General features: G+C 42.4%; 1 protein-coding gene across 2 annotated transcripts in view; it reads left to right on the top strand.

The window, feature by feature from the left end:
* Positions 1-19,646, top strand: part of adgrd2 (adhesion G protein-coupled receptor D2) — a 65,551-nt gene that overhangs the window by 8,432 nt on the left and 37,473 nt on the right. For both annotated transcript variants that reach the window (XM_052068206.1, XM_052068205.1), the window contains exons 5-15: positions 1,420-1,542; positions 6,337-6,431; positions 7,364-7,651; positions 10,763-10,874; positions 15,664-15,798; positions 16,139-16,247; positions 16,566-16,671; positions 16,760-16,815; positions 16,991-17,117; positions 17,286-17,389; positions 17,627-17,729. In XM_052068206.1, the coding sequence (XP_051924166.1) occupies positions 1,420-1,542; positions 6,337-6,431; positions 7,364-7,651; positions 10,763-10,874; positions 15,664-15,798; positions 16,139-16,247; positions 16,566-16,671; positions 16,760-16,815; positions 16,991-17,117; positions 17,286-17,389; positions 17,627-17,729 (1,358 nt within the window). The remainder of the gene's footprint in view (positions 1-1,419; positions 1,543-6,336; positions 6,432-7,363; positions 7,652-10,762; positions 10,875-15,663; positions 15,799-16,138; positions 16,248-16,565; positions 16,672-16,759; positions 16,816-16,990; positions 17,118-17,285; positions 17,390-17,626; positions 17,730-19,646) is intronic.

The following is a 19,646-nucleotide window of genomic DNA, read 5'->3' as shown; positions in this document are numbered from 1 at the left end:
CTCCCTGATCTTTCTTCTCAGCCGAATCTGCACGACCTTCAGCTCCTCTCTGTTTCTCGACTGAAAAGCTCTCTTCTTCTCCTTCAGCAGGGTCTTTATGTCAGGATTAATCCATGGTTTGTTGTTGGAAAAAACACCGCAGAGTTCTGGTGGGTACGGTGTTCTCCTCACAGAAGTTTATATAGTCCGTGATGGTGTCAGTGAGTGCATCAATGTCCTCCCCATGAACCTCGCTGAAGAGTTCCCACCTTGTTGTTGCGAAGCAGTCCCGCAGAGCATCTTCAGCTTCCGATGACCATTTCTTGACCATTCTGGTCACAGTTGGCTGCCTGTGCACCAGGGGTTTGTACACATGGGTTTGTCCATGCGTGTCCTACAAACAAACAAACAAAGATTTTACCCATAAACATTGTATAGGTTCACATCTGCGCTTGAATTCAAAGACCTTTTTTCCAATCAGATATCGCTAGGCAGAAACTTTTAGAGACATCTAATAATCGAGCCTTTGGTAAATTTGGATCTGAGGGTTGGTGGGGATAGATGTCAAATAAAATAAAGACCAAACGGAGTGCAATCATGCAACACTATCTACACGTCTGCAATGCCCAAAGTGCTTTACGGAGGCTCACATTCCACACGCACGTACTTGGGCAACCAATGGGCGGGTGCTGCCGATCAAGGAGTCGCCAGGCCAACTGAGAGCAAATTCGGGTCCAGCATCCTGCCCAATCACACTTTGCTTCGACAGTGGAAGCCAAAACTTGACCTGCTGACCCTTCAGTGATTGGAATTATTCTTTGGATTGGATTGGATTTTGAATTGGATGAACTTTATTGTCAAATGTACTGTATGTGTAACATGCAGCACAGATAAAATTTCTACCCTCTCAACATTAAACAAGAACACTGCTGGTGTCTGCGCCGCTATCAAAAGAAGAGTTAAAAAAAATGACAAAATAATCCACACAAACAATAGGCCATCTGACTAATTAGATTTATTTCGAAATTTATGTTGTGAAGTGTACCTAGTGGTTTTCGTTGAAGGTTTGCAGAGGTGAAAATTATTGAGTATGATGTCATTCACAATATTGAGCTATATATTATAAATGTAAAACCTCACAGTTATTCTTTTTTAAAGGACTGTTTTATGAACAGTTTAATTGCGGGACACAACAGGCTGGGTCTGAGCCCCCCTCGTTCACCATAGAATTGGTCCTGCTCACAAGCAGTCCATTTTTTCCCTGCATAATTGCTGTATTAATTGCATGTTTTTGTTTTCTTCTGCATTGAGATTAACGTGTTTTTTCTTTATGAACCCAGACAGTTCTCCTCCCCACCCAATTTGTCAGATGTTTTATTGGAAACTCTTGTCTTTTCTTGTCTGACTGTGCTCCTTGGCATTTGTGTGTCGTGTGAGCAGCAAAACACCAGCAGATGGCGCTGCAAGGCTGCAGAACGCTGCAGACCCGGTCAGATCAGCACCCAGTCACGAGTCTGTTGGACTGCTCTGAGCCACTGCCATTTATCTGCGTGAGTAGCAGAGGTATGACTCATTTTAACATGCTATTGCAATTCCAGAGGTAAACGTGGAAAGAAAACCATAAACGACCAATTTGTCAACAGCTAGTCACACATATTGCATACTCTGGTTTGCAAGTGAACCAGGGTCTCCCAGCCTAGTCTAATGATGATTGAGTTTTTATAAGTTAATAATCTTGAGATCTTAATTTTCCACATATATTTATGTGTAAAGAATTCATATCAAACAGTAAATCCAACTCTCCAGTTTATTGTGAATATTTATTCAATAACGGTCTATTTGCCAGAAGTAGGTAGCATGCCTCCAACTAGGCCTGATCACTGAAGACTAAAATGGAGAAAAATGGCAAGTAGAGCAAGAAAGGTTTTGCAGAAAAAATTTAGCAGTGTAATTGTAGGAGTAGTGAACAAGTTATGTTTCATCAATGTTCGAATGGCAATCGATCACTTAATGTCTCTTTCTTGATGCAAAGACGAACATAATGTAAAAAAAAACTATTATCAATTAAATGTCATTTGTGTTTTTCCAATCATTATAATTACACAATTCAAGGCAAAGAGTGAAGATGTAAATATTGCACGTTTCAAAACATATCATTTAATAGGTTAGCCTTTCGACTTGTACATTCTAGATACCCAAACGATGGGAGACATTGTGAGGATATTGATGCTGTTTCAAAATGAAGACAAGACAATGTAACGACGTAGAAGTGGTGAGGTTAGTTAAGGCTACATTTACAATATGTTTGCCCAAAATTTAGTGTGGCATGCGTTTATTGTAATTTATATTTATTTTTGTCTGTGTTCCGTCTCTGTAAGATTTCTTCACTGTCTATTATGGTATCCATAATGGGCCCTGGGGTATACGTGCTACATTTTGGCCTGTGGCGCCCAGTGTCCAAAAGGATAAAAATAGGAGAGCAGCAAAATTATATCTTGTGGCGAAACCCAACACCCCACTCTGCACCGTGCACAAACGTGTCTGACGACTCGGAGAGGGAAGAAAAGGAAGAGAAACAGGAAGTTCCAACCAGGTGTATTTATAAGCGGACGTCCTGTAATTGATGGCCAGCATGCCACACTGCCCGTCGGAGGGAGCGCGACTCCCTATCCTGCCACACTTCATTTTGTTTTTGTTTTTTTTAGCAATTCCGAGGTTGCTTGTGTGTGTTTCTGATTGTTTCCCTGCTGCATGATCCAAGAGTGCTTGAGTTTGAGGGCGCAAACTGATTGTCGGACGCTCTCCCTCAGGATTTTCTGGTCGACAGAAGACTTCAATGTCCCATCAATCACAGCAAGTTGTCCTGATCCTGAGGAAGCATAGCAGCCACAGACCATCAGACTGCCACCACTATGGTTCACTGTTGACATTTTTTTTAATGGAAATGCTGTGCCATTTTTACCCCAGTCGTAACGGGACAATGCACATTTTCCAAAAAGTTCAATTTTTGACTCATTCCACATATTGTTCCAAAAGTCTTGAGGATCATCCAGATGTCTTTTGGCAAATGAGTAACGAGCCTTTGTGTTCCTTGTGGACAACAGTGGTTTTCGCCTGGTAACTCTCCCATGGATACCATTTTTGGCCTGTGCCTTTCGTATCGTGGAGTCGTGAACCCTGACCTGAACTGAGGCCAGGGAGGTCATTTGGGTGTTGCTCTCGGTTCTTTCGCAACCTCCTGGATGAGTTGACGTCACACTTTAGCTGGTCGACCACTCCTGGGAATATATGCCACTGTTACATATTATTCATTTGTGGATAATGCCTCTGACAGTGGTTTTCTGATGCACCAGAGGCTTTCTGAACCCTCTAGGGCTAATTTCAAAAACGTTTTTCTAATTTCGCCTTGAATTTCTTTGGTTTGTGGCATGATGCATTTGTTTCTTGAGCTCTTGTAGCCTACTTTACTTTGTCTGACAGATTCTATTCATGTGATTTCTTCATTTAACAAATGTGGTGCTAAGGTGTTGCCTATGAAATTGAACTAATCGTTCCCAAAATTGTCGATAGTCACAGATACTTTGTGATTTAACAAAGGGGGGCAATTACTTTTTCATATAGGGACAGGGAGTTTGGGATTTTTTTGGGTGCCTTAATAAATTAAATTGGTATTTAGAAACCGCATTTTGTATTTGCTTAAGTAGTCTCTGTGTGATATTAATATTGGTTTGAGGAAGTGAAGCCTTTGTATGTGATAAATATGCAAAGAAGATAAAAAACAGGAAGGAGCGATTTCAATTTCACAGCACTGTAGCTTGAAAAGAGTTATAGGTGGTGAGTGAGAGATGCCGGGGAATAAAAAATGCTTTCTGTACTTTGCATCGAAGTTGTGTTCGACCCGATTACAGTCTGTTAGGACGGAATGGTGATTGACTGGTTAATACATCCGTCTCACAGTTAAGACGTCTGAGATTCGATTCCAGGTCCAGACCTTCCTGTGTGAAGTTTGCATGTTCTCCCCATGCCTGCGTGGGTTTTCTCTGGCTACTCAGGTTTCCTCCTACATTCCAAAAACGTGTGGTAGATTAATAGAACACTGTAAATTGTCCCTAGTTGTGAGTGTGAGTGTGAATGGTTGGTTTTGGTACCCTGCGACTGGCTGGCAGCCAGTTCAGGGTGTACCTCGCTCGCTGCCCGAAGTTAGCTGGGATCGGCTCCAGCACGTCCGCGACCCTTATGTGGATAAGCTGCTTAGATAATGGATGGGTTTTCTGTCAGATTTAATTTGCATGCGATCCATTTTCTGACAGACAACTAGGTTTCTCATCCACATCTTGATTGCCAAGGCAAAGTTTTTGATAGTTTAAACTTCTTTCCGAGCATCCAGTTATGTTTGCTCATCTAGGTTGGCCTGAAATGGGATTGCTGTGACTGCCAGGAACATGCTGAAACACATCACAAAGAATTGTTGTGAAAGCAAATGGAAACAAAGCCGGGTTTTACAGCCTGCAAAATAACAAATAACGGCATTGGGAGCTCTTCAGATATGGATGTTCTGAATTTGTGTGTGTATTTTTGTTGATTGGTTTTGATTGGATTCAGTTTTGTCATGTTTTCCTTGTGTGTTTGATGTGTCTGTCCCGTTTCCACCCATTTCCACCCATTTTCCTCAGTCAAGTCCCTTGCGTCTCCCAATTAGCTCCATTCGCCTTTCTTCTCATGTCCAGGTGTTCCTAGCATGTCAAAGATGCCAATCTGAATGAATTCCCAAACCTTGATGCACAGTTTTGGGTTATTTGAGATCAAAGACATAAAACACATTCAAATATCTATTAACCGTGCCCAAAAGGTGTCAGGGATATTATGTGGGTGAGGACTCAAAAGGAGGGAAGTAGCGCGAGGGAGTCCAGGCATGATTGCAGGCAGGATGGACTCCAAAGCCAACACTATTTATTCACCCAAAAAGAACTAAACAAAGCAACAACAAAAAATGCGAACAAGATTCATAGAATCAGAAAGATTAAATTAACAAGTCCAACAAGCAAGATACAAAGTAAAAAGCCACAACTGGCAACTGAATCAACACAACAAGGAAAGGCAAGACAAGTATATTTGGATCGCACATTTCATTTGCAAGACAATTCAAAGTGGTTACATAAAACATTACAGAAAGAGAAACAACATATTCAGACATCACAAAATTCACAATGAAATGATCAAAAATAATTCGATTTAAATTCTTTAAAAAGGCAAGACAAGTATATTTGGATCGCACATTTCATTTGCAAGACAATTCAAAGTGGTTACATAAAACATTACAGAAAGAGAAACAACATATTCAGACATCACAAAATTCACAATGAAATGATCGAAAATAATTCGATTTAAATTCTTTAAACCAAGCATCAGTCTCGATAAATTCAAATACAGTGTGCAAATGGTGATTAAAACAAAAGAATAAAGGATAGGTACGTGAAAATACTTTGCTAAACAGTAATGTTTTCTGCCTTGATTTAAATAAACTGACGGTTTGAGTGTGTAACAGATGAGGATCGTAGTCACTAAATTTTGCTTCACTTTATTTGGTTCTGGTTCTGGGAACACACAAGAAATATTTCTCAGGCGAGCTGAGGGATCTGGATGCTTCGTAGTGTACTAGTACAGCTTGCATGTATTTTGGTCGAAGACCATTTTGAGATTTATAGACCAGCAGCAAGATTTTAAAATTTACTCTTTGACTCACTTAAAGGTGTCGTGATTTGAGGACCATTTTTATGTGTTCCAGTTTCCTGGTATTTCCGAGGACCAAAGGAAACAGGGAATTAAATACAAACAAACTGACGAGACAATGAGGAACTATGGAGCCTATTCCAGCAGTCTTCGGGCAGCAGGCAGGGTACACCCTGAACTGGTTTCCAGCCAATCGAATGGCCCACATAGACGAACAACCATCAGCACTCACACTCACACCTAGGGACAATTTTGAGTGCTCAATCAGCCTGCCACACATGTTTTTGGAATGTGGGAAGAAATCGCAGGACCCGGAGAGAACCCAGGCAGGCACGGAGAGACCATGCAAACTCCGCATGGCCGAAGGCCGCAGCCAGAATCGAGCTTTGCCCCTCTGCACTGTGAGGCTGACGCGCTAACCAGTCGACCACCAGGCCGCAAAAAGATGACCAAACTAGATCTAATTAAATCAAATCAACAAAAATAGAGACCATAACATCATCCGGAATGCCGAATCACTAATGTAATTTTTTAACTCCACTTGATGTAGCCACAGTCAAAATGTTGACACAGCACATCACTGCACTCACTCCGTGTTTTGTTTGTTTTTGTTGTTATTTGACCCAGAACGCTACTTGAGGATGAAACAGATCAGTGATTCCCAAAGCTCTGAACCCACCGCCTTGATGACTCAGCTGATGAAACTTTCCAATAACAGCCAGGTAGGCAACCCACACATTTTTACCTATTCATCATTTTCCTTGTCTTTTTCCCCTCTTTTTTTAAATGGAATGAAATGATTTGAAAATCTTTTTGCAAAGAAATTATCTTTAAATTCCAAACAAAAAAAAGGTTGTTGTTTTTTTAATGGAATTATTTTATCTATTTATTTGGTTAGTTAGTCATTTGTTTTGCAAATATTCTCTCATTTTGAACTTGAACACATTTCAACAAAACTGGAACGAGGTCAGCAAAAGACAAGAAAAGTGGACGGAACCTCAAAAAGACCTGTTTGGATAATTCCACAGGTGACCATGTTCATCGGAAACAGGGAAGTGTCATGGCTGGGCATGAAAAGTGCATTCTCGTAAGGCTCAGTTGTTCAACAGTTGGATATTGGGATTGGGGCTTGTACATCACACTGTTGAACAGACTGAGTTGAAAACTCATCAAGGTTTAGAGTAGCGTGAAAATATGAATGATGGATGGATGTACTGTGAATGAAAAAGCACTGAGAATAAACTGGTGTTGTGTCGTCAGATTATAGTGTAGTTTCTTGCCTCAAAGTTCGTATTATTTGCCTCTTTTGAAGTTCTTATTATATGTACAGTAATAGGCTAATATCTTATACTATGCTATATCCTAGCCATTTGTTTGTCTGACTATCATGGGATATCCATGATAGTTTTTTTTAATATATCATAATATATAAGAGTTTATCTTATCTTATCTTATCTTATCTTATCTTATCTTATCTTATCTTATCTTATCTTATCTTATCTTATTAACATTTTGTGTCAACAGAATTCAGAAATTTCAAGGAGAAAAAGCTGAGTCTGTTATCTTATGAGACATTTCCGAGACCTAACCTTGTGTTAAATGCTGTTATTGAAATTGACCTGGAAGAAAACAGCAGGCTGGTCTCTACTCTCAGGTCGTCCTGGGACAGCAGTCATTGGGGCTGAGCAGCCTGGCTGAAGCTTCCGTCCTGTTGGACGTGTCTGTCCAAGCTCTGCAGGACACGAAGCAGGAGGGACTTCAGCCAACGGATATGGTTTCCCTCATCCAGTTGCTGTCTCAGGCTGCTGATGTCCCCTCACAGTTTCCTGATTCCGCCAACCACACCAAGGAGAGCATCCAGCAGCTCAGTCAGCACTTCATCAATGTGGCCGACAGTGTCATCAGCCAGGACAATGCGTTTAAGTGGCAGGCCATCAAAGAGGTAGCATCAAGTGATTTGAACCGTCTTATCTCCTCGATGCCTTGCTGGACTTCTGGCTCCCTTTTGTATGTTTTTATGTGGGAATTCATGTCTGGCTGCTGCTAATGTCACCGTTCATCTCCAGTTTTGGGCGAGTTACTTCATAAATTTCATGATGCTACTTGCATGAGAAAGAAATATGTTTCTATCCAAATATGACCGTGTGTCAAGAGTAATAACTTAAGTAGTTCAAATGTACGTACCTTTGGGCTTGTTTTTAATGAAGGATTCATTGATTTAATAATGATTTTGACATTTTACAAGGGAAAGGCAAAATTTTTAACCATTGCTGGTAAAGTTCACTCATAATGATGATCTTTAACTGTAAAAATTTTGGGTATAATGTTAAAGGTTTTGACTCTATGGCGGGAGATCAAGGCCTATGATTAATATTTGTATAAATAGGATCTATTTTTCGGGCCTCACTTCTCTGGATTGTTTTTAGGCTGATGTATATGCTGATGTTTGAAAAAAAACTGATTACCAATTAATCAGCCGATTATTTAAAACATAGTTAATGCATAAAATAATCCCCTCCCCATCCAGTTGGAGTTTGCATATTCTATGACAAGGATCCTCAATTAAAATTCAAAGGGTTCTGGTTGTAAGAGATTTCTCAGCGCAAAGGCCCGAACCACAGAATGTTCTGATTTGCGTTGCCGACTTGTGAAATTATATCAAAATAGCATATTTTGTTTTGCGTTTCACATTTGTGGCTGTGCAAATATAATGTGACAGATTTTCGATGAAAAAAAAGACATAATATCTCTCTGTAACATCAATGAAACTATTTTGATCGTAAAGGACAAAATTGCATGAAAGAATAAACATATTCGCCAAAACACAGAAACACAAAATTATATTCAATCACAGCCAAACCCTTAAAAGAGTTCTAATACAAAGAACCCAAATACTGTAACTTGCTAAAGTTAAACAGTATTAAACAGTTAAGGCTTAGAATTTCATACAAAATTGTATTTTGGTGAACTCAAAAAAGAAAGGCTGGCAAACAAGTCAAGGCAGCACGGGTATCATATGCTTCAAGTAAGACTGAACAGACAAATGAAGATATCGGAGCATGTACATGCACAAATCAAGTAAAACACTTTGTTTTCCTTCAAGTAATATCTCAGCAAAATAACAATATGTCTGTCAGCAAAACACTCTCAAATGACCATAGGTGGGAATAATTGTTTGTGTAGATGTGCCCTGTGTCTGTGGGTGAGAGGGGGAGTTCATTCTGGCCTGGTCATCAGTCAGTCACAGAGCATGATCTCGACAAATAATCATTCACACTCACATTCACAGTTCAGGGTGAACTCCCCTCTTGCCCAAAGCCAGCTGGGATGGGCTGTAGTATTTGCATTTTTATTTGTATTTTCTCACACCCTGATGATCGTTTGCAGTACACGTTGACCATGAATGCAATACAATTACATGATCATTGAAGTCACTTTTGTGGGCAGTTGAAACGAGTGCGTAGATATCCGCTTCTCACCACTAGAGGGAAATGTGTTTTTATTCATGAGTGAATGTACCTTATCAGGGACAAGTGAACTGGCCGTCAATTGCGTTTTCAACCTAGTTAATTCAGGAATATAGCATAGCTCAAATATTTTCAAACCTCTAAAAACATACAAGTATTTTTATTTTTTTAAGCGCAGCAAAAACTCACATCGAGAGAGATTGATAGAAGGAATGAAAACAGAATGATGATTTTTTTCCCTCAACATTGTATGAAGTGGAAAGCGTTATATAACCGTCTATCTATCTATCTATCTATCTATCTATCTATCTATCTATCTATCTATCTATCTATCTATCTATCTATCTATCTATCTATCTATCTATCTATCTATCTATCTATCTATCTATCTATCTATCTATCTATCTATCTATCTATCTATCTATCTATCTATCTATCTATCTATCTATCTATCTATCTATCTATCTATCTATCTATCTATCTAGCTATCTATCTAGCTATCTATCTATCTATCTAGCTATCTATCCATTTTGTACACAGCATGCCCTTATTAGTGCTGATAATTGTGAGTCATCTTAGCTAACTACCCTGGTCGGCAGTCAGTCAAAGGGCACATAAACAACTAGTCACACTTATGGGCAACTTAACATCTTCAATTTACAAAAAACATGCATAAAGTGGTTGGAAACTGGAATAACCTGAAGAAAAATAATCGAGAGAATATGCAAAGTGTACTAAGATGAGTCAGTAGAAACAGAAGAGAATTGGACATTGATTAATTGTTGGGCAGACATGCTTACCACTAGTGTGTTCTGTAATTTATAATAATAATAATAATGATAATAATAATAATAAATCGTTCTAAAAAACTTGAATCACATCCTTTCTGTATCCCTCGTTCCACTTTGCACATGATGTGCTTGTGGATCCATATGGAGGCAACTCATGGCAAGTGTTATGTTCGTATCAGCGCTCGCCTCCCTTCCCCCTGGCCTCTCAACACTCCAAGGCCATGTGAGCCCTGATTCAATGGATGAGCATCTCTTTGACAAACTGTTGCCATGCTCTTCCTCTAACCGCCTCCTTGCCACACTGCCCCTGCTTGTATCCAAGGCTCAGCTCTCCTGAACATTGTGTTTCGAATGAGAGGTTTCAAAACTGACAATGGAAAAATGCACGATTACCCTTGCATTATAGGTTTATCCATTGGACTTTGTGAGTGTTATTTCGCCAAACTGTATTTAGGCTCGGGAAACAGTAAACAGTGCTGAAAGCATTTTGGGTTGAGATGGAGTACTGGGTTAAAAATATTGTGAAACATTTCTTAATCAATATATTAAAAAGGGACTCAGCCCATCAGTTCCCTCTGAAGATTAATCATAAAACTAATAGAATTAATTATGAAACTAATCGAATGTCTCTCTTCAAAGACTGAAATCTCTTTTAAGGTGAGATCAACTCCATATTGCATTCCATAATCAGTTCATGTAATAGTCTGGTGTCACAATATTTTGTTTATCTGCATGCTTGCCGTCTTTCTGGGTAACTGAGCTTTGTAAACTGTTGAAGTGTTGCGTGTGCTATAGGTGGTGAATGGGCCCATGGATGTGGTGAAGAGTATTGACCGGATGGTGACCAGCTTGAGCCCCGGGTTGATGGCAGACAGGGATCACCTGACATTTCACAGCCCCAACATCAGTGAGTGTCACGCACCAGAGATGGGATGACTCGATTCATGCAATTTATATGCTGTCGCCGTTTTTTTTGTGATTTGGGACTTTCTTGGTTAAAACTTACGAAAAACTCAACTCGATGAGACTTTGAATTGAAACGCATGCTTTGATCAGTGTTTTTGTTGTTTAAAGCTAAAAAATAATTAATTTTAACATGGTGTCCCATTCATTTAATTTGTTTACAGAAAATATTTTGCCTATGCAAAAAACAACAACAACAACAACAAAAACAACAACAATAATACAGAATTTTGCTTCTATTCATTTGCTCGGACTGCTACACACAGGCTCGCTGCTCTCGCTCACTCCTTCCGCTTAATTAAATCCAGAGATGCCAATCTGAATATTACCTCACATGAAAATTGGCGATGTTGTGTGAGGAACATTTACATCTCAATGAAAAAAAAGAAAAAAGAAATACAACAAAAACGCAGATCACCAGAAACAGTACTAATTTCTCTGAACCGGTTCTTTTCCATTTTTACACTGTTTTTCTAGAAATAGTTTTGAGGGACAAAATACTGCAAGTTTATTTATTTATTTATGTTTTTAAATTCAATACGATGTCTTTGCAATGAGTTTCAAAAGTTGCAAAAATGACATGATAGTTTTATTTCCAGAACGACACATTAAAAGAAACCCAATTGTCTGGATGTTTAGTAAAGATACTGTATATAGTTTTGTTAAGGAGTAAAATACAGCACTCGATTGTGCCAACATGAAAGTAATATTGCTAATGTACATGTTAAGATATTATGGAGTATAGTATACTTTAACACCTACAGGTAACACCTTTCCGCCAACATCTGTGGTAACACCCATCCATCCAATTCGCTTATCCTCACAAGAGCCGCCAGTGCACTGCATCCTACCTTAGCTGTCTTATTATAATGTATTAATTAATTTCAGAGTGTACTGTGTGTGGCTCTGTATTATATTTTCTGTCTAGACGCATGTTAATTTTCTCGCCATTGTTCGTTATTGTCCTTTGTATGAAATGTGGGTGACAATGTGTGAGTCTTGACAAATTTGTACTGTAGGACTCATCACTTGTTCCGGTGTTCTGTGACTAAATTGAATGTAAGGTACCGGTATGTTCCAAACAAAAATTCAAACCACGTGACTATCAAAGTCGAGGATCGCATTGGATAGCGATTTGCAGCGTGATTACATTGAAGAGCTGGTTAAGCTGGTATTTCACTGAATGGCTAATGCTTGCGAACATCGCAATTCTTCTCTTTTTTTTGTTCTCTTCAAGGTTGTAAAAGGTTGCAAAAGTGTTTTACTCATTATAAAGGGACAGGAAATACTGTTTCCGACAAGTAAAAACTGTGAACATCTATGCAACTTTGGCAAACCCCCCAAAATAGCATTCATTGCTTGGTGAGATACTTTAAGGATGAAGGGTTTTGATGTGCTGATTTCACCCAAATCATTGTAATTCAATTGAAAATTGGGGACTGATCCAATTTTTGCACTAAAAGACTTCCAACTCTTTAGAAAAACAAAACAAAACAAGTTGAAACTCTGAAATTCAGTGCCCAATGTGGAACAACCTGTTTTGGGACACAAAATAGTTTCCCCTCTTTCATTTTGTTACATTGCAATTGTATTGTTTATCACCCCACAATTGTTGAAACATTTGCTACAGAGAACTGAAAAATACACCTCAATTGAATGTGTTCACGGGAAACTAATATTGCCGTGAGTCGTCGTCACCTTACCGTGGTGGAGGGGTTTGTGTGTCCCAATGATCCTAGGAACTAAGTTGTCTGGGGCTTTATGCCCCTTGCAGGGTCACCCATGGCAAACAGGTTCGAGGTGAGGGGCCAGACAAAGCACGGCTCACAGACCCCTTATGAAGAGAAAAATATATGGGTGAAGGTTTCCCTTGCCCGGACGCGGGTCACCGGGGCCCCCCTCTGGAGCCAGGCCTGGAGGTGGGGCTCGTTGGCAAGCGGCTGGTGGCCGGGCCTACAGCCATGGGGCCCGGCCGGGCACAGCCCGAAGAGGCAACGTGGGTCCCCCTTCCCATGGGCTCACCACCCATGAGAGGGGCCAAAGGGGTCGGGTGCAATGTGAGCTGGGCGGCAGCCAAAGGCGGGGACCCTGGCGGTCCGATCCTCGGCTGCAGAAGCTAGCTCTTGGGCCATGGAATGTCACCTCTCTGGCAGGGAAGGAGCCCGAGCTGGTGTGTGAGGCAGAGAATTTCCGACTGGATATAGTCGGACTTGCCTCCACACACAGCCTGGGTTCTGGTAGCAGTTCTCTCGAGAGGGGTTGGACTCTCTTCCACTCTGGAGTTGCTCACGGTGAGAGGCGCAGAGCAGGTGTGGGCATACTTATTGTCCCCCGGCTCAGTGCCTGTACATTGGGGTTCACACCGGTAGACGTGAGGGTTGCCTCCCTACGCCTTCGGGTGGGTGGACGGGTCTTGACTATTGTTTGTGCATATGCACCAAACAGCAGCACAGCATACCCACCCTTTTTGGAGTCCTTGGAGGGTGTGCTGGAGAGTACTCCTTCTGGGGACTCCCTTGTTCTGCTGGGGGACTTCAATGCTCACGTGGGCAATGACAGTGAGACCTGGAGGGGCGTGATTGGGAGGAACGGCCCCCCCAATCAGAACTCGAGTGGTGTTTTGTTTTTGGACTTCTGTGCTCGCCACGGATGGTCCATAACGAACACCTTGTTCAAACATAAGGGTGTCCATATGTGCACTTGGCACCAGGACACCCAAGGACGCAGTTCAATGATCGACTTTGTAGTTGTATCATCGGATTTGTGGCCGCATGTTCTGGACACTCAGGTGAAGAGAGGGGCAGAGCTGTCAACTGATCACCACCTAGTGGTGAGTAGGCTCCGATGGTGGGGGAAGATGCCGGTTCCTCCCAGCAGACCCAAACGTATTGTGAGGGTTTGTTGGGGGCGTCTGGCGGAATCCCCTGTCAGAAGGAGTTTCAACTCCCACCTCCGACAGAGCTTTTCCCATGTTCCGGGGGATGCGGGGGACATTGAGCCCGAGTGGACCATGCTCCGTGCCTTTATTGTTGAGGCGGCCAATCTGAGTTGTGGCCGTAAGGTGGTTTGTGCCTGTCGTGGCGGCAACCCCCGTACTCGCTGATGGACACCAGCAGTAAGGGATGCCCTCAAGCTGAAGAAGGAGTCCTATCGAGCCTTTATGGCCTGTGGGACCCCAGATGCAGCTGACGGGTATCGACTGGCCAAGCGGAACGCAGCTTCGGTGGTCGCCGAGGCAAAAACACGAGCGTGGGAAGAGTTCGGTGAGGCCATGGATACCGACTTCCGGACGGCTTTGAGGAAATTCTGGTCGACCATCCGACGTCTCAGGAGGGGGAAGCAGTGCACCACTAACACTGTGTACAGTGGGGATGGGGCGCTGCTGACTTTGACTCGGGACGTTATGAATCGGTGGGCAGAGTACTTCGAAGACCTCCTCAACTCCACCAACATGCCTTCCTTGGAGGAAACAGAGCCTGGGGACTCTGAGGTGGGCTCTCCTCTCTCTGTGGTTGAAGTCACCGATGTGGTTAAAAAGCTCCTCGGTGGCAAGGCCCCAGGGGTGGATGAGATCCGCCCGGTGTTCTTCAAGGCTCTGGATGTTGTAGGGCTGTGCTGGTTGACAAGCCTCTGCAACATCGCGTGGTCAACAGGGTGAGTGCCTCTGGATTGAGTGGACAGACGTGGACAGAGTTTCTAGGCGCAGCCGAAGCGTTGAGGGGGTCCGTTTTGGGGGCCTCAGTATTGCATCCCTGCTTTTTGCAGATGATGTGGTGCTGTTGGCTCCTTCAAACAGAGCTCTCCAACTCTTACTGGAGCGTTTCGCAGCCGAGTGTGAAGCGGTTGGGATGAAGATCAGCACCTCCTAATCTGAAACCATGGTCTTCAGTCGGAAAAGGGTGTTGTGCCCCTCCGGGTCGGGAAGGAGATCTTGCCCCAAGTGGAGGAGTTCAAGTATCTTGGGGTCTTGTCCACGAGTGGGGGCAGGAGGGTGCGGGAGATCGACAGGCGGATCGGTGCAGCGTCTGCTGTGATGCGGACGTTATATCGGTCTATCGTGGTGAAGAAGCTCTCAATTTACCGGTCGCTCTACGTTCCAACCCTCATCTATGGTCACGAGCTATGGGTCGTGACCGAAAGAACGAGATCCCGGTTACAAGCGGCCGAAATGAGTTTTCTCCGCAGGGTGTCCGGGCTCTGCCTTAGAGATAAGGTGAGATGCTCGGTCATGCAGGATGGGGCTCAGAGTCGAGCCGCTTCTCCTCCACATCGAGAGGAGCCAGATGAGGTGGCTTGGGCATCTGATTTGGATGCCTCCTGAGGGCCTCCCTGGTGAGGTGTTCCGGGCATGGGAGGAGACCCAGAGGAAGACCCAGGACACGCTGGAGAGACTATGTCACCCAGCTGGCCTGGGAACGTCTCGGGATCCCCCGGGGAGAGCTGGAAGAAGTAGCTAGGGAGAGGGAAGTCTGGGCTTCCCTGCTAAAGCTGTTCCCCCCGCGACCCGGCCCCGGATAAGCGGTAGATGATGGATGGATGGATGCATGGATGAATGTGTTTTTTTTCAGGTTAGACTTAATTTTGTAATGCCTGCACCAAGTGTTTTGTAAGGAAGGTGCAAGACACAAGTACAGACACCTGACAAATCGATTCAATAACAAAGTATTTTCCGTAATACAGCCTCTGAAAGCAATGTCCCACCTTCAATCTGCTTTGCTCTGCTGTTGTTAAAGAATTATCCGTGCAGCAGCAGAGGCTTCAGGAATCACCCAAAGGAACCAGTTTCTGTGGACCTGAGGCTGAGAAACACTCTTACTCCGACTGCATTTCAGTGCCTCATCAAAAGATCCAGGATCTCCTTAACAAAGGTAAATGGTCACAGTACATGAGCCAATCAATTTCTTTCACTTCCATTCAATTAAGTCAATTGCACATTCAGATTTACAGTATTTGTCACAACATAGTCACAGCACTTGGTTTTGCAAATGAGACACATTCAGCTGTAGTAATGTGTAGTAGCATTCATGTTTTCGCCTTCCAAGGTCGCACAGCGAAGTGCAGATGGGGGCACGCACTTGGGTTTTGCAAAAACTAACTAAAAAAAACAACACAAAACAAAACAAAAAAGAACACTTCCTAAGTATTGTTTTATTAGTCTGGTGAAAGCCGGGTATCACTTTTTAACCTGTTTTTGTGCCTAATGAACAGGATTCCATGAACTCACCCTGGTCAACACGTGGTATGGATCTCTGCGGCCTCTTTTCAATCCGGAAGGAAACATCAGCATAGTTCCAACTGTCACGGATGGCAGCCAAAGGTAGCTGTACTACAAGAATGCATTGAACAGTTTTCTTTCTTATCCAATACTCATTTGAGCTGTCAACATTGCAGGTTATCTTGCAATTTCAAGATACAAACATCTGCTTTAGTAGCTTTTACTAACAAGAGTTTAGTTAGGACAATCCAATGAGGCCCCCTGAGCAATATTTTGACAACAGTGATGTGGCATTGCTGTACAGGATACTTTATTCATAAACTATGTCCAATTTTATTTGGCAGTGATTGAATGTAATTATTTGCAGGTGCACGCATTGTCACAATATTGAGAGTTGTAAAATGAATGTATGCACTTTAGGTATTTGGGTACGATTCTGGGCTCCTCCGTCATATCCACAACAGTGCTTGGAGACAACCAGCATGTCAGTACAGCAGTCCACTTTCAACTCCGTCACAAAATGCAGGTGAAAAGAACGGCGCATTTGAGTACAGTTTATTCACAATTTTCCTTTCAATCACAATTTTATTGTATTGGCTCTGTGTATGTCATAGAACACTGCTGGTGCCGTATATGATCCAGTGTGCGCTTTCTGGGATTTTAAGATCACGTAAGAACACTTTAGAACAAAATAACAATTTTTGGATGCCTTTCGAATACCAAAGTTATCTCACTGTTACATCAAAACAATGACAATGCTCCCAAAATGTTCAAGTGATTCGAATATTTCTATTCTTCCACATTCCTGTATGGGTTGAGATAAATCCATATCTGTGTCTATCTAGTCCAGAGGCTGGTGGGTGGTGGAATACCAAAGGGTGCGAGGTCGTTTCCAAACAATATGGCTACACTGTGTGCTACTGCAATCACACTACCAATTTTGCACTGCTACTTCAGGTCTATGAAGCCCAGGTAACCTTCACTCTGTATTCAGACTTTTTTTTTTATTAATCAGTGTTTGCTGCTATTTACAGCTCATCGGTTTATTATGTACTCTATGTGGGGGATGCGTTTTGTGTGTGCGCGTGTGTATGTGTGTGGGCGTGTCCGTGCGTATGTGTTTGCGTGTGTGTGTTTTAGACGAGCCCAGAAAACAAAAAAGCTTTGCAGGTGCTGATGTTCATTGGCTGTGGAGTGTCTCTGTGTGGCCTCCTCTTCACCTTCATCCTCTTCATTGCTGTGGGGTGAGTCACAAATATCACAGAGCACACCCTTTAAAGCGCAGAGGTTGAAAAGCCTTTCAAAAACCCCGGCCAGATTCGCGTCGGGAAAAAAAGTTGTTGAAGAGATTCAGAGAATTTCCTTTTCAAATACATAACATTCCCAATGGATGTACGATAAGATCCGTGATGACGATGTAATATTGCGCTAATGGCCTCACACTAATTTTCCTCTTCATTCATTTGTTTGCCTTTATGTAGGGTTCCTAAATCGGACCGTACCACTGTCCATAAGAACCTGATTGTCGCTCTCAGCATTGCTGAGTTGCTGTTAATGTGCAGTGACTGGGCGTCTGCCAATGAGGTGAGAATATAGTGCACGTCGCACAAGGTTGACAACAATTGAAGAGTACTCTGAGTTGGTTGATAAAGAAGACAGCATGCACAAAGGAAATGACACATGTCAGGAGGCAGATGAAAATCAGGATGTCATCCAAGTGAATTTTAACAGGTGAATTATGTCATCTCAGACTGATTGCACAGGGGACATCTAACTGGGGAGTATAGAAGTCTGTGCTACAATTTGATTGTCTCTTGAAAAGATGAGGTAAAACAATTGACAAAGGTAAATGGAGAATTCCACTTTCAATTCGAACAGAATGTGAACTGAATTCTAAACATTATGTAGCCAAAACAAGGGTGTAATCAACACATTTCTAAGAGTTCATCTATGTGATGGCGCGAGAATACGGCAACACACTTTAAACCTGACAGTACATGCTCATAATATCAATCACAGCCACTCTATTTGGTCTCACTCAAGTTAAGGGAGACATGTTTGTTATATATTAAAATGACTCCACAATTTACATCAGTTCCAAGGTGACCTGATAACATCTGTGGCATTCTTGTCATAATATTAAATATCATTTTCAACAATCACGTACGTTATACCCACATTTTCAAGTCTAGCTGAAACGTGCCTGTTTTGAGGAGGCAGTCCTGTCTTCAGAAAACAAGCTCTTGCTCAGCGAGGCGAATGTCAAGTATGGCTTTCGTTACCATGACAGCCGGAGCAAGTGGTTGTGATGAGGCACAGTGTTAAGAAAAAAGTGAGCGCATTGGTTGTATCTTTTTTTTTTTTTTTATTCCTGGCGGCAACACTTGATCACTAAGCCACTGAATGACATTTAATGAATGACTTTAGCATCTATAAATGGGACAATATAACAATGATTTGTATTGACACTATATAACTAAAGCTGGCCTCAAAGTACTCTGAAAACACATCACCACTTGCATGTGCAGAGGATTTAGATCCATTTTCGGATCTGCTTTATCCTCACAAGCGTCGCGGGCATGCTGGATCCTGTACCAGTTGTCTTCGGGCAGTAGGCAACGGACACCCTGAACCAGTTGCCAGCCAATCGCAGCCCACACTGAGAAGAAAAAACATTTGCGCTTACAATCGCTCCTAAAAGACAATTTAGAGTGTTCAATCAGCCTGCCATGCCTGTTTTTGGAATGTGGGAGGAAATCGGAGTACCGGGAGAAAACCCGCACAGGTCCAAGGAGAACATGCAAACTCAACACAGGGAGGCCGCAGCCAGAACCGAACCCTGACCCTCTGCACCGTGAGGTTGACGTGCTAACCACTTGATCACTGGGCCACCCACAGTTCATTCATATTGTAAAATAATAAGAAACTCATTGACTCATACTGCTCTAGAAATGAGCCGCACCACATTGAATCGAATCAGAATTCCACTGAATGAAACCAAATCGTATCACTTTAAAATGAACCTCCCTTGAAATGTGTCAAGATACGTATTGAATCGTATTTTATTGGAAATATGCTCACCCCTACTCTTTACTACAAAGACGAGGCAATGAAAGCTGTTGAGAGTAGAGGTGTCAAATGATTGCGTTAATTGCGATCAATTAATTACAGTCACATTTGGCACGTTAATGAAAATTTTGATTTCTACCTTTGTTTCTGTAGGAGGGTTGCCTTTTTCTTATAGCCTTTTTTATGTATTGGCTTCCTGTGTTCGAGTTGTTGAGGGTGGGGAAATAACTGTCAGTCACAGCCTGAAGCAGACATTGATTGGCTGTCATTATGTTGGGGCTTGTTTAGCCGAAGCTGATAGGCTCCCCTTGGAGTTGGGTGGGCTTCGTAAGCAGCAGTGAGGAGTGGAGAGGTGAAAATTGAGCAGCATGTGAGAGTTCTCGGCACAATGAATGGAAAATTTCCATTCCAAAAACGCCCTGACGACACAAT

This window comes from Hippocampus zosterae, chromosome 6 (genome assembly GCF_025434085.1).
Source record: "Hippocampus zosterae strain Florida chromosome 6, ASM2543408v3, whole genome shotgun sequence".
In the NCBI taxonomy this organism is placed as follows: domain Eukaryota; kingdom Metazoa; phylum Chordata; class Actinopteri; order Syngnathiformes; family Syngnathidae; genus Hippocampus; species Hippocampus zosterae.
Note: the sequence above shows the minus strand (reverse complement) of the source record. Positions and strands in the feature narration are given on the sequence as shown.